This window comes from Leptonychotes weddellii, chromosome 5 (genome assembly GCF_054177405.1).
Source record: "Leptonychotes weddellii isolate Sample4059 chromosome 5, ASM5417740v2, whole genome shotgun sequence".
Lineage (NCBI taxonomy): Eukaryota > Metazoa > Chordata > Mammalia > Carnivora > Phocidae > Leptonychotes > Leptonychotes weddellii.
This window is the reverse complement of record NC_138373.1, coordinates 89,935,991-89,950,030: the sequence shown is the minus strand read 5'-3', so window position 1 is coordinate 89,950,030 and position 14,040 is coordinate 89,935,991. Positions and strand designations below refer to the sequence as shown.

The window sequence follows — 14,040 nt, the reverse complement described above, 5'->3', positions numbered from 1 at the left end:
ATCTACTGTTGGCATTCTATGAATACTTATAAAGAATCAAAAGGTAGTTGAATTTAATGCAAAAGCACCATTCTGTTCTCGTTGACTTTTAGACTGTCTGGCTTGTGATAAAATTCTGTTTTAATTATTTTGTAAATATGAATGCTCAAAGGAGTTTTTATTTTCTAGCATATCTGAAACTTTTCTGTTTTATAGAATGTAAATTTACATTCCGAAACTCCTAAGAAATGCCCCTTATTTTTGCATGTAAAATTGTTTTCTAGTGCCACCTGCTGGTTTATTAGCAACACACTAATACATGAGGTGCCATAAAGATCTAAAAACTGGAAGAGACCCCCTGTTGGTCTAGTCTTCCCTCTTCCTTCTACTTCAACAACAAACAATGCTACTCCCCTAAAAATCTCACTGGCCACCCTGTATATCTTCCCACCACTCCCTTTGTATTCATGTATTTTATACTGGTGGAAATTCTCCCTAGTACCAGTGACCTGTACATAGATCTGTACAGACATAAAATCTATTTTGGTGCAGACATGCATTCAGAGAAGGTGTCTGCAGGTCATAAATACTCCATTTCATCTAGAACTTCAGACTGTTCTACAGTTCAGCCACTTAGATATAATTTCACTAGAAAGCTTCTTTGGGGATCTCATCAGATGCTTGATTCTACTTCTGGTCTTCATCCTCAGTTGCCCTGGGATTTTTGTCAGGTCTCTTAAGTGCGCTTTGCACTTTAGTGTCTATAGCTCTAAAATAATACTTTTATTTATTTTTTAATAGCTCTTAAATCCCAAGACACAGCTAAAAGGTATCAAAAGGCAGCTAAATAGGGGCACCTGGGTGGCCCAGTCAGTTAAGCGGCCGACTCTTGATTTCGGCTCGGGTCATGATATCAGGGTCCTGAGATCGAGCCCCACATTGGGCTCCATGCTCAGCACAGAGTCTACTTCTCCCTCTCCCTCTGCTCTTCACCCCCCCCACCCGACAAGCTCGCTCTCTCTCTCATAAATAAATAAATAAATCTTTTTTAAAAGGTAGCTAAATAGTATCAAAAATACCTGTAAAGGTCATTTAATTAAAATATCTTAAGATGTATAATGCATTGGACAAATGCAAGGTGGCATTACTATTATTTTTTAAAGTTCCATTACATAAATACCATTTAACAAAAATGTATGATTTTAAAAAAAGATTTTCAAGATCTAGCTGATACATGCTTCTTTAAAGCAGTGCCTCAGTTATGTTGCAGTAGAGTAATTGAGACCAACCCTTAGAAATTGTTTCAGGACAGTTTTCTTTCTATAACAGCCTATTCTATATTTTGGTATAATCAAAAGTAACAGTATCTTGTATAAATAACAATCACTGATGATCTCAAAACATAATATTAGCTAGGGCAATTGCCAGAAAACACTTTGGCTAAAATGCTATACATAATAAAAGAAATAGATTTTAGTTTTTTTTTGCTTTTTTATTATTAATTTCCTTGGAAGTGGGAACGAATAGTAAAATGGTCCAAGGTTACACAGTGGCAAGGAGACGAAGCCAGAATGCAAGCTCGTTTACAAACTGAATAATTGATGGTATGACTCAGTGATATGAAGAAGAATGATATACATCAGAAGAGAAATTGAAGAGCCTCGTGTATTGTATAATTAAAGCATGCTCTGCTCTCACCAACCATCCCTGGTTACAGGCTCTCCAGAGAAGGCAGTGGCCCATTACCAACAGGCCATCACACTCAGCCCAAGTCATCACGTGGCCATGGTGAATCTGGGGAGGCTCTACAGGTCCTTGGGAGACAACAGTGTGGCTGAAGAATGGTACAAACGGTAAAGCTCCTTTTCTTCACTTTGTAAGTTGCCCAAAGACCTTAATAGTCACCCTTCCAATTTTTATGTAATCGGAACAGACATGCTCTTAGAATATTAACCAGTTTTGCCAATTCAGGTAATACAGATTCTCCCCTCCAAAGAATAATACCAAACACTAAATGGTATCCTAAGGAATGGCTTGAAAAAGTCCTGCTGGTTAGAACATGGTGCTAAGCCAAAGTTGGAATTGTTTTCTGAGGCTGTAGACTGCAGCCCAAACCTCAAATAGTAGTTTTGAAAATGCATGCGGGGGACAGACTGTGCATGCATGGGAAGCAGCCTATCACCATCAATGGAAAAGATCCTTGGAGCTCAGTTTCCATATTGATAGGTCACTAGAGACATTCTTGTAGTCAGAGGGCGGCATCGGTGTCTTTTTAAAAACATTCTTCTTGATTATAAAAACAGACCGTGTTGGAGCAGAGTCTCAAACCACAGACTGGCCTCTCTAAACCTGCGTTTCGAGCTTTCAAAATGTACCTATGAGAATTTCAGTTCACCTTTCTCAAAATTCAGGGCCCTGCAGGTGGCACGCAAAGCTGAGCTGTTATCACCTCTGGGAGCGCTCTATTATAACACGGGCCGCTATGACGAGGCCCTGCAGGTTTACCGGGAAGCTGCAGCACTTCAGCCTTCTCAAAGGGAGCTCCGACTGGCCCTGGTGAGTGCGTTGGCTAAGGAAAATGAGGCAGGACATGCAGTGTGCAGTGCAGGGAGCTGGGTCACAAGCCTCAGAATTGCAACTAGAGCACTACGATAGATCCATTTTCTGAGTATCCGTATAACCAGGGTGGGAGCCATTCACCAAAGACAGAGACACGAAAAAACTTTTAAGTCTGTGGTTTGAAATAATTTCAAACTTACAAAAATTTGCAGGAATACTAAATAGCTCCCATATCCCCTTTCACCCAGATCCATCCATTTTTAGAATTTTGATGAATTTGTTTATCATGGATGTATATGTACATATGTGCATATTTATGTATGTGTGCAAATGCGTATTATTAATACATTTATTTTTTCATGAGCCATGTAAAAGTTATAGCTCTCATGCCCTTTATTTCATTTTTTTTTAAAGATTTTATTTATTTATTTGACAGAGAGAGCACAAGCAGGGGGAGAAGCACCTTCCCACTGAGCAGGGAGCCCAATATGAGGCTCGATCCCAGGACCCCGGGATTATGACCTGAGTGGAAGGCAGACGCTTAACTGACTGAGCCACCCAGGCGCCCTGCCCTTTATTTCTAAATACTTCAGCATACAAGGACGTTCTCTAACATAACTATAGTATGGTTCTCAAGTTTAAGAAATTAATAATCAGCAATATTTTTAGTTTCAATTTTTGGAAATTTGCATTTTTGCTACTCTTCTTTAGATCTGCAATAAATCAAACTTGTTATCTTGTTTTAAACACAGCATCCTGTTGAAACCATAAGAAATCATTTCTTTCCCAACCACAACCAGTGATGCGTATTAAGGAGGGCACGTATTGCATGGAGCACTGGGTGTTATACGCAAACAACGAATCATGGAACATTGCCTCAAAAACTAATGATGTACTGTGTGGTGACTAACATAATAAAACAAAATTTTTTAAAAAATCATTTGTTTTTGAAATATTTAGTCAACTTTTTAAAAAAGTCACAAGTCATTTCGTTGATATCTTTGGTGTCCCTGCTATTCACACGCAATGCCTGCACATACCTAAAGAAATAAACAGAAACAAACAACAAAAATTTAAACCTATAAACTCTGGGAATTCTGCTCCCTCTGAGTTGCAAATAGACGTTAAGCACTTTTTTCTGGAGTGTTTCTGGAAAGCCTCTATTCAAAGATGCTTTATATGATGAGGTGATAACAGTGTCTCCTAAGCCAATTCAGTGTGCTTTTGCAGGCTCAGGTTTTGGCCGTGATGGGTCAGACAAAAGAAGCTGAGAAGATGACCAACCACATTGTGTCAGAAGAGACCGGATGCCTTGAATGCTACCGCCTGTTGTCAGCAATCTACAGCAAGCAGGAGCACCACGACAAGGTGGAGAGCACACTGGAGTTGTTTGGATTCACAGGGGGAAAACGGGGTGTGCCTGAATGATTCTCCAGTGTGTGCATTTATGAGGCCGAGCCGTCTTGAATATCATCCATTGGCATAGCCTATCTTACAGATGCTTTTCACAGATACCTCCTTAACTGTAATATGTCCCCTTGAAATAATACTTTCTTGGCTCATCCTTGGTCTAAAGATTTTATGTGACAGTATCTCAATTTGTTTTCACCTAACTAGATAAAGACTGACATTTGTATGCTTTACCATTTTCCATGTTCCTTCAAATACATTATTTATGGAATCCTTATAACAGTCTTTATACAGGTCAGTGATCCTGTTTTGCAACTATTATTGTTTATCTCCATTTGAAAAGTCATATAGCCAGTAAATCTATGAACTGACTCAACAAAATACTTACTGAATGCCTGCTATATGCCAGGCACTGTCGTAGGTACCAGGAATAAAGTGGTATAAGAAAAACAAAAAAATCACCTTTGTCCTCAAGGAGTTTATAGAAGAAGAGGAAACCAAGATTAAATAAGCAATCACAAAACAAGTGTAGAATTATAGCTGTGTTCAGTGATGTCATGAAGAGTGACATGGTCCTAACAAGCATATAATCAAGGACCTGAGTGATCTGGGAGGTTAGATTCCCTGCGGAGTGATATGAAGGTGAATGTTGAATGATAAATAGGAGTGATTAGATGAAGGGGGGCAGTGAAAAGCATTCCAGGCAGGATAAAGTACATGCAAAGGTCCTGTGGCAGCAGCAAGTAGCAAGTCTGAGGAATGGGCATGAAGGGAGCGTGGCACTGTGTAAGGTAATGGCCACAGAGGTTACAGGAGACAACACACCACAGGGCTTGGGACCAGGGCAAAGGTTTTGTTTGTTATCCTTGGGGGAGCTTTGGGGTTTTAAGGAGAAGAGCGACATGGTGAGATTTGTGCTGTGGAGGGATCTCTGGCTGCAGGGGCTGGGACAGTGGGTGCTGGGGGCAGAGTGGGCACCAGGGACCTAAGGGGAGGCTGTGTTTGGAGTGGTCCAGATGGACCCAGGCAGGGCAAAACACCTAACTCCAGATCTTGTTGTCTTTTATCTTTATCACTGACCTCCCTGTGGACTGGTCAGGGACATGTCATTGTCACAATATAAATGGAAACCCTGGAGTATAGGAAAATTATTTTGTCAGGGCCACATTATTTCTCAATGAGAACATCAGAGAGAATGAAGAATGTGTTTTGATGGTCATTTCCACACCAGCTAATACATAAGGACAAAAGGTATAAATTTTATCATTTAAGTTAGTTTTTCTTCATCTCATCTACATTTGGTCTTTCAAACCTGTTGCAGGCACTCGATGCTATAGACAAGGCTCTCCAGCTGAAACCAAAGGACCCAAAAGTCATATCTGAACTTTTTTTCACAAAAGGAAACCAACTAAGAGAGCAGAATCTTCTGGATAAAGCTTTTGAGGTATAAACACTTAATTATGTTATTAAATTAAGGGACTAAAATTCGTACTCTCAATCTTTACTGAAGCACATACAGTAAAATTTAAGATCACTGGCATATTTGTGGAGTGAACTTTCTGATTAATGGCCATGATGTTATACATTTAATTTTTATAATTGACTATTTTTTAACTATTCAGAGTTCTGCAGTACCTCTGCATTATTTTCTGAATTATCACCTTTAACTTGATATTTGAAACAATTCCACATTATTCCCTCAAACTAGTTTCTATTCTCTGCCTCTCTCACTCTCTCTGTTGGCTGGCAGTAACCCTCTAGTACATCTGGACTAGTGTCTGAATAGCTTTGGCATTTCCACACATCCTTATAACACCCTTCTACCCACCCCCCAATTCTTCACAGATTCCCTCTCATCTATTAACACATAGCCTTTGTTCTCCTCCCTCTGGAAGCCCATCTGGACCGTACTTTCTCCCAGTGCCCTTGTTTCCTGTGGACTTTTACAACATTTACTGTCTCTACAAGTCATTTGAAAGTATCATATATTGCATTGTATTGTTAGGCCTCTTTTTCCTCTCGCCCTGTCCTCTCCTCCTCCTCCTACTCCCACCCCCACTTCTCCGTGCCCAATGCCTGCTCCCCAGTTAGATTGGACTTCTCCTTGTAAAAAGAGACAGCTTCCTTCCATGTTCTAAAACATAATGCCTTGCATCTTAGAGGCATTCAATATCTACAGCTCTCAAAATTTATACACAGTTTGAAATCAAAAAGATATTCCAAGCAAATAGAAATGTTCTAGAAATACCGCTGTGGTAAAGCCACAAGTTGGAATTAATGAAATCATAAAATTACACTAAATATAATATGAGAAGAGTAAAATTTTAAATGATATTGTTTTTGAAAACAGTGAGTGACTTAAAATATTCAAAAACATGGGTAAAGATATTTGGGAAAACTAACTTGAACATGAACTCTTAAAATAAACTGGCATATTTGAAGCAGAAATTTTGTATTTATCTCTGCCCTGTGAACATTTTTTCAAAAGATTTATTTATGTATTTTAGAGAGAGAGAGGGCTCAAGCAGGCTGAGGGGCAGAGAGAGAGGGAGAAGCGGTCTCCCGCTAAGCACAGAGGCTCCATCTCAAGACCCTGAGATCATGACCTGAGCTGAAATCAGGAGTCAAAGGACACCTAACCGACTGAGGCACCCAGGCCCCCTTGCACTGTGAACATTTTTAATACCTTAACATGTGAACATTTTTTAATACCTAATGTGACAATTTAATGAATGTATAATTTAATTTTGAAGTTATTTGGTATCTATATCTATCTGTATCTTATCCATTGTATTGAAAACAAAAGTATTTTCTAGTTGCTTTAACTATAGATCAAATAATCATTTTAAAGTGACGTTTGGGGTGCCTGGGTGGCTCAGTCAGTTAAGTGTCCGACTCTTGATCTCAGCTCAGGTCTTGATCTCAGGGTTGTGAGTTAAAGCCCCACATTGGGCTCCACACTGGGTGTGAAGTCTACTTAAAATCAGTCAACCAATCAATTAATTAATAAAGTGGCTAGATCTATGATGGATAGGAGTAGGGCTGTGAGCTAATAATAGCAGCTACAATGTGTTAGCATTTTTATTTATGATTTACACATATTAAGTAATTTAATCTTCTCTGTAGTCATATAAGAAAGCTATGATCATTGTCTTCATTTTACAGTCGAATAAGCTGAGACTCAGAGGTTATGTAACTTGCTCAAGGTCACAGAGGGTAAGAGATGGAGCCGGGATTTGAATCCAAGTTCTTAATTTCTACCCTACACTCTCATCTCTGTTGATATAAATTAACCCAAGAAACACATCCTTAGGTTTATTTTAGCAGCTCTTTAAAGATATAGTTTTTATTGTCTGCTTGTTCCTCTTAAACAGAAGTGGAGGAGGGATGGACCAGATTCTATTTACTTTATGAATCTGTTCATCAATGCAAATAGCAAAGAGCATTAAATGACACACAAATACTTAGCTTTGTAACGGAAAGCAACATTCTTAGCCGTTAGCTTCATTTAAGGTGACCACTCTTAAATTAAGACCCAGTGGTGAGCATGCCAGTGGTGATATAAAACAACATGCAAAATATTACAAATATGCCTCACAGATGTTACATTCAGTGGGACCGAATAACCAGGCCAAGGATACTGGGAAAGGGGATAATTCACTGGGACTGAGCTATATAGGAAAAGACTCTAAGATTCTATGATTACTAAAAAAAATATTCTTACAAACTCCATTTATAGCGAAAAAGGCCAAAGGAGTTTTCTTGCCTGTCAAAGCCAGTGAGAAAGGATGCACTACAATAAAATCACCTGGATTCCCTGCGGGCATCCTCAGTCTCTGTGAGCAAATTACACATTTCAGGTTCCTCCACTTCCGAATCATCAGTTCTCAAAAATAATTGAAATAGGGCGCCTGGGTGGCTCAGTCGGTTGGGCGACTGCCTTCGGCTCAGGTCATGATCCTGGAGTCCCGGGATCGAGTCCCGCATCGGGCTCCCTGCTCAGCAGGGAGTCTGCTTCTCCCTCCGACCCTCCTCCCTCTCCTGCTCTCTGTCTCTCATTCTCTCGCTCTCAAATAAATAAATAAAATCTTAAAAAAAAAAAAATAATTGAAATAAATGGGAACACCTGTGAGCTGGTAGTGTCGGGTTTCACTGTGTTAACCATCTATATTCTCACGTATGAAGAAAGTGGTTTCCACAATCCTGTAGCATTAAACGTGGGTTCTCCTTTCTCAACCTGAAGATGTTTCTTGTGTATTTAGAGCTATAAAGCCGCCGTGGAGCTAAATCCAGATCAAGCACAGGCCTGGATGAACATGGGTGGAATCCAACACATCAAGGTAGGAGAATAATTCACTCCCATGAAGACTTCGCATTTTCTCTTTCTGTCTTCTCTCAAAAGATTGAAAACATATTGTTAATTCCCTCTTTGAATTATTTAAATACCAAAAGCCATAGGTGTTTAAAAGTGAAATTAGCACAGTTTATATTCACTTTGTATTATCTAGATATTGGATATCATGAAGTCATTTGAAAACCATGTCTATACAAATTAAATTCCATGATTTTATTAAACATAAAGAAAACCATATGTACTTAAGAGAAGAATCATCGTATAGAAAATAAAATCTGCTTATGTGAACTTAGCCTTGTTAGGGCTTCCTGTAGCTCATTGTCCTACAGCTTAACTCATGGTCAAGACTACAGTGTTACTTTAAATATTACTTTATTATTTCTTGTATCTAATGTATCTTTTACTCCCTGATCATTTACTGAAACACAAGGTTGTTTGTGGGTTTATTTTTTGTTTTTCCAAAAGAAAAAGCTACCTTTGAGCGAATTATTAAAAATGACCTTTGGGAAGGTTGCTGTCTATAAGTAATGAACTCAAAGACTCACTATCATTCATTCATCTTTCATTCATTCATTCATCCATTCATTTTACAAACATTCATACAGAGCATGTTAAGTGCCAGGTACTCCTTCTTCAGGCACTGTGAATAGAACACTAAACAAGTAAGTCGGAACTTCCTGTCTTCATGGAGCTAACATTTAGTAAGGGAGATCGGCAATAAATAAATAAACACATACATGCATACATGTATACATAAAATATATCATGGTGCTATGGAGAAAAAAGAGAGAGAAAGAAGATAGGAAGTGCCATGGGGTAAGGACTGAAATTTAAAATTAAGATAGTTAAGAAAGGCTTCACTTTGAGTAGAGACCTGAAGGGAACAAGCCATGTGGCAAAATAGGGAAAGAGCATGTGCAAAGGTCCCTCAGAGAGGGAGCAAGTGAGATGAAATGGTAGAAGCTGGGATTAAAGAAGTCACAGGGCCAGATCATGCAGAGCCTTGAAGGGGAATGTAGGGTCTTTGGCTTTTATGCAATGCCAAATGAGTTGGGGTCCTTGGAGGACTTTGAGCAGAGAGATGCCATGGTCTGACATGTCTTTAAAGGATCACTCTTATTATGCTAACCTATTTTCTATCAGTCTTTATATTGATAAAACAGTAATATAGTGATTAGCATTTAAACAAAAGCCTAATAGGGTTTACTATTAAGTGGAAACTGGTCATTCTCAGAAACACAACAAAACAAAAGGTGACTTGTGATTATATAGCCAGAAGGGGATAATGGGTGAGTTATTATGTGACTGACAGCCTTGATCTAATAGAGGAACAAACATGACATTTTTCAGAGCAGAATAACCTGAGCTCTGATCTTATTGATCTTCTAGGGTGTCCAGCAATATGAACTTACTTTTAAAATAGTAACATAATTTTAAATATTTAAATAGTATGTTAAATAGTTATATTTTATAAAATAATATGCTCAATATGTTTTTAGATGACATGTGCCTGCCATTTAAAGCAATGGGTTCGGTTGTTAATTTAAAAAGTACAGTAAATAGGGGTCCCTGGGTGGTGAAGTTGGTTAAGTGGCTGACTCGGTTTCATCTCAGGTCATGATCTCAGGGTCGTGAGATCGAGCCCCATGTTGGGCTCAGCACTCAGCACAGAGTCTGCTTGGGATTCTTTCTCCTTCTCCCTCTGCCCTTCCCACTCATGCTCTCCCTCTCTCAAATAAATAAATCTAAAAAAAAAAAAAAAAAGAACAATAAGTACACCCAAGACTTTTCTAAAAAGTCTGGAAATACAAGGAAAATAGTATATTCATTGAACTCTTAGATTAACAAGTGAATCCATTGCTTTAAATTTAGAGGTATTTCCCCTGAAAAGGTGTCTGGAGATTGAAGAAGGATCTATTGGGTGTATTCTTTTAAAATGTAATGAACACACTGATTAAAAATTAGTTTGTGCAGTTTTTCATTTTTGCAAACATCATGTATTAGGCTGAAGAATTGAACGGTGAAATTGCCATGTTTGTAGTTGAAAAATCGTCTAATATCAGTAAATTCATATGATACAATCCAATATAAATATATAGACTGGGACCTGGCTTGGATGTGGTCATTTAAATGGCACCATTAGGATGCAAGATTATTACTGTGAGGTCCTAAAGAGCAGTCATTAATTTTCTGTCTTCACATTGCCAGGTAGTGTGTGCACCAGGCAGTGTTAGCCCTTTCCAGGCTTCACTCCTTCCCTGAGCCCGGGTGAAGCTTAGGAGACTGAGGGCTGTGGTACGGTTGCAAGTTGGAATAAGGCTTTGCCAGGACATGGCATGAAGAGATGAGAACAGAGTTGTCTCTTGCTTGTACTGTTTGGTAATAAAAGATAATTATTATGAAGCCTCATAAAGGCTGAAATGGATGGACCAAAAAAGCTAACACACATTCTTTTTAATCAAAAAGTTGTATCAACTGGGCCACACCACAAAGTCCTATTTTCAGTAGTACCCTACGTGCATTTTCTAGAATGGCTTCATGCAGTGGAACTCTCTATGGTGGCAGGAGTGTTCTGTGTCTGCACTGTCCAAGGCAATAGCCACTAGCCCATGTGGCTGTTGAGCCCTTGAACCGTGGTTGGTACAACTGAGCAACTGAATTCTTAATTTATCGTAATTGATTTCAATTTAAATGGAATTAGTGGCTATCATAGTAGATAGCACATTTCTGGAAATTAAAATACCAGATTCCCTATCTTAACATCTCAGAACTGGGGACATTGAATCAAGGGCTAAAACTTAAAAAAAAAAAAAAAAAATAAGGCTTTCAGTTTAATCAAGTAAAGAGCAATGTGAGGGAGAGAAAATAACTGTAGCCGTGGATTTTACATGAAAGGACAAAGAAAGCTGGTAATCAAAGAAGGAAATGCCAAGGCACTGGGCTGAGGCCTAAATTCAGAAAAAACTCTTAGCAGAACAATTTCAAAGTCGGCTGTAACACAAACATATTTGGAGAGCACTCTAAGGGTCACAAATGTTCAGTTGTCTGCACGTGTGTGCAGACACTTGGAAGATAAATGCTGGAGTTGAAAAAAAAATAATAACAATTGAATGAAGCAAATCCAGGTTCTCACTTGTTCAGAATTTTATTTAGCCTCTTATGAGAATCAGTGTTCATAATCAGAAATGTTTTTTCATTTGTGCATGTGCCAGAGCCTGGATCCTGATGTCATTTCCCCTCTCCTTTTTACCAATATGACAAGTAAGTATAGTAATAAATGGACAGTGTTTACTCAGGCCTGGATGATCATTTAATAATGACAACAATGGGAGCATCAGATTGAGGGCTCACTATGCATCAGGCAGTGTCTGAGCTCCTAACGTGCATTAACTCATTTGGAGGATAGTTAAACATTTAGTGAATATCAGTTGCTAGTTGCTACATAGAACTCTCACTTAGAGAAGCTATTTTAAATTGTGATGGGAATTCAGAGGGTAACTGGTTTTTGTCCACATGGAGCTGTAATTGAGAATAAAATAAAGCAAATTGAAATTTGGGGGAATGGAGAGAACTCCAACACTCAGAGTTCTGAGATGTGACAGGACACAGATCTGAAAGAGGGTGGACCAAATAAGGAAGGTAAAATTTAGTAGCAGAAAAGGGCCTGGAAAACAGTAATTGTGACTAATTTGCTTGGAACCATCTGGGACAGGCACACATGGTTTCCAGTTAGAAAGCCATTGAACAAAGCAGATGGGGGCCAACAGAGGGTGGTGACCGGTGTCTTTAGCAGGTCAGGGGTGACATGCCTTCCTTCCTGCTTTAAGAGGATCCAGCAGGTTCATATTGTCACACACCTTGGGTAAATTTGACTCCATATTCTTATCAGTTCTTTCCAGTATATAAAAACTTACATTTACATTAAAGCCCATATTAGGCAAAAGTTGCTTTTACGTTAGTTGGATATTAAAATAACTTCCACCACTAAATAGGTCTAGTGGATTCCGAACTATTTAATCATCACTACTTTTGAATTTTCCCACAAACACCCCTCTTTCCCTCCTTCCCTGCCTCCCTCCCTCCCTCTCTCCATGTCTAGCCATGTCTCCATTTGATTACTAAGTAATAGTGGCAACCCCACAAGAGCACTATGAAATGATAGTCTCATACCACTACATTAGTAGAACTGAAAATCTGTTTTTCTGCCATTTCACCTTATGGTATAACTCTTATCCTTCACATTCTCCAACTGGTCGGGTACTTAAAACAAATGGATTCTCCAAAAGCACCAACAGATAAGGATAAAATTACCCATGCAGACAGGGTTTCCTTCTGAGGACATACCCGTCAAACTGGGCCAGACGGTCTGTCTCTTAGTTTCCCCATTCTTCAGGAGTGTTCTGAGGGTCAGACTATAATTGTCATCTCTCTTTTTCCCCACAGGGAAACTATGTGTCCGCAAGAGCTTATTACGAGAGAGCTTTCCAGCTGGTTCCAGATAGCAAACTGCTGCAGGAAAATCTCGCCAAGTTGGATCGCCTAGAGAAACGATTACAAGAAGTTCGAGAAAAGGATCAAACGTAGCAGCGTTTGACCCAGTCTTGAAGAACAGTGCTGGTGCCTCTGGAAGCGGAAGAAGAGATGGAGGCTTTCACCTCAGCAGGGGCACAACAGAGAAGCCTTCCGCTCGCTCGCTCTGAGTTCAGGGAGGCATGTTTTGGGACGCCCGCTGGTAACCCTGTGCTGAGGGACTCGCATTTCCCTGGAAGAAGAAAGAGCAAGCAAGGGCTAGGTCTGAGAGAAAGTAAAACAACTACTACGCATTTTGCAGATTTTTGTTGGCTTTAATAAATAACAGGTTTCCCTTCATCTATTTCTCTGCTTTTCCAACCTAAGAATCTAATTCCATCTCTTAGTGTAGACTTTTATGTCCCAGAAATACAGAGGCTTGAAATGCTATGAAGGCAGAGTGGCTCTTCTTCATGAGATGAGATATGTCAAAGACGGAAAAAATCTCTGGGATAAACCATTTGGGTAATTCCACCAAGAGGTAGCTCATTTAGTTCTCCAGAACTAGAGATGAGTAGCTGGTAGTTTTTGTAGAATCTTTTGGAATATATGGGGGAAAGGGATGTTGCTAAGTGGGCTTTGTCTAATATCCCCCCGAGGATATTGCTAGAGCCCGATTGAAGAGTGAATTAAATTCCACTCTGATGCAGACTTTCCCCATTGCCCAAGATACCAAAAAGGAAGCTTCTGGAATTGTGTATGGGTGTTCTTATCCCTGGGGGAAAATCAAGGATCTTGGTACCCCTAATTCTTTATGGAAATGTTTAAGATTATTTTAATTTTATTACAAGTATTACTAGAGTAGTGGTTCTGCTCTAAGATTTCAAAAGTGCTTTTAGAATCATAAATGTTTCTGACTCCACATATATTGTTACTTCGGTGGAGAAAAAAACAGTATATTCTACATGAGAAATATTAAAGATATTAACTAAGAGAAATGTTCTACTTTGTTATCTTAACATTAGTCATCCAGAGATTTATTATTTTTTGAAAACTATATTTAACCATTGAAAAATCTGTACAGTATATCACAAAAATCTTCATAGACTATAAACAGATGGAAGAGGAGTTCTATTGATTTGTCTACTGAGGCTTAATGAGAATTCTATGCTTTAGAACATGAGTGATGGAAATCCGGAATTCTTGGTTCTGTATTTATAATTTTGGAG

The 14,040-nt window shown here is 39.0% G+C and overlaps 1 protein-coding gene across 1 annotated transcript in view; it reads left to right on the top strand.

Annotated features, from left to right (window-relative positions):
• The window catches only part of TMTC1 (transmembrane O-mannosyltransferase targeting cadherins 1), a 245,606-nt gene extending 232,435 nt beyond the window's left edge, over positions 1 to 13,171 (top strand). Inside the window, exons 16-21 of the mRNA XM_081818947.1 lie at positions 1,697 to 1,832; positions 2,391 to 2,535; positions 3,769 to 3,906; positions 5,270 to 5,392; positions 8,211 to 8,288; positions 12,746 to 13,171. Coding sequence (XP_081675073.1) covers positions 1,697 to 1,832; positions 2,391 to 2,535; positions 3,769 to 3,906; positions 5,270 to 5,392; positions 8,211 to 8,288; positions 12,746 to 12,886 — 761 coding nt within the window. The 3' untranslated portion in view covers positions 12,887 to 13,171. The remainder of the gene's footprint in view (positions 1 to 1,696; positions 1,833 to 2,390; positions 2,536 to 3,768; positions 3,907 to 5,269; positions 5,393 to 8,210; positions 8,289 to 12,745) is intronic.
• The last annotated feature ends 869 nt before the right edge of the window (positions 13,172 to 14,040 follow it).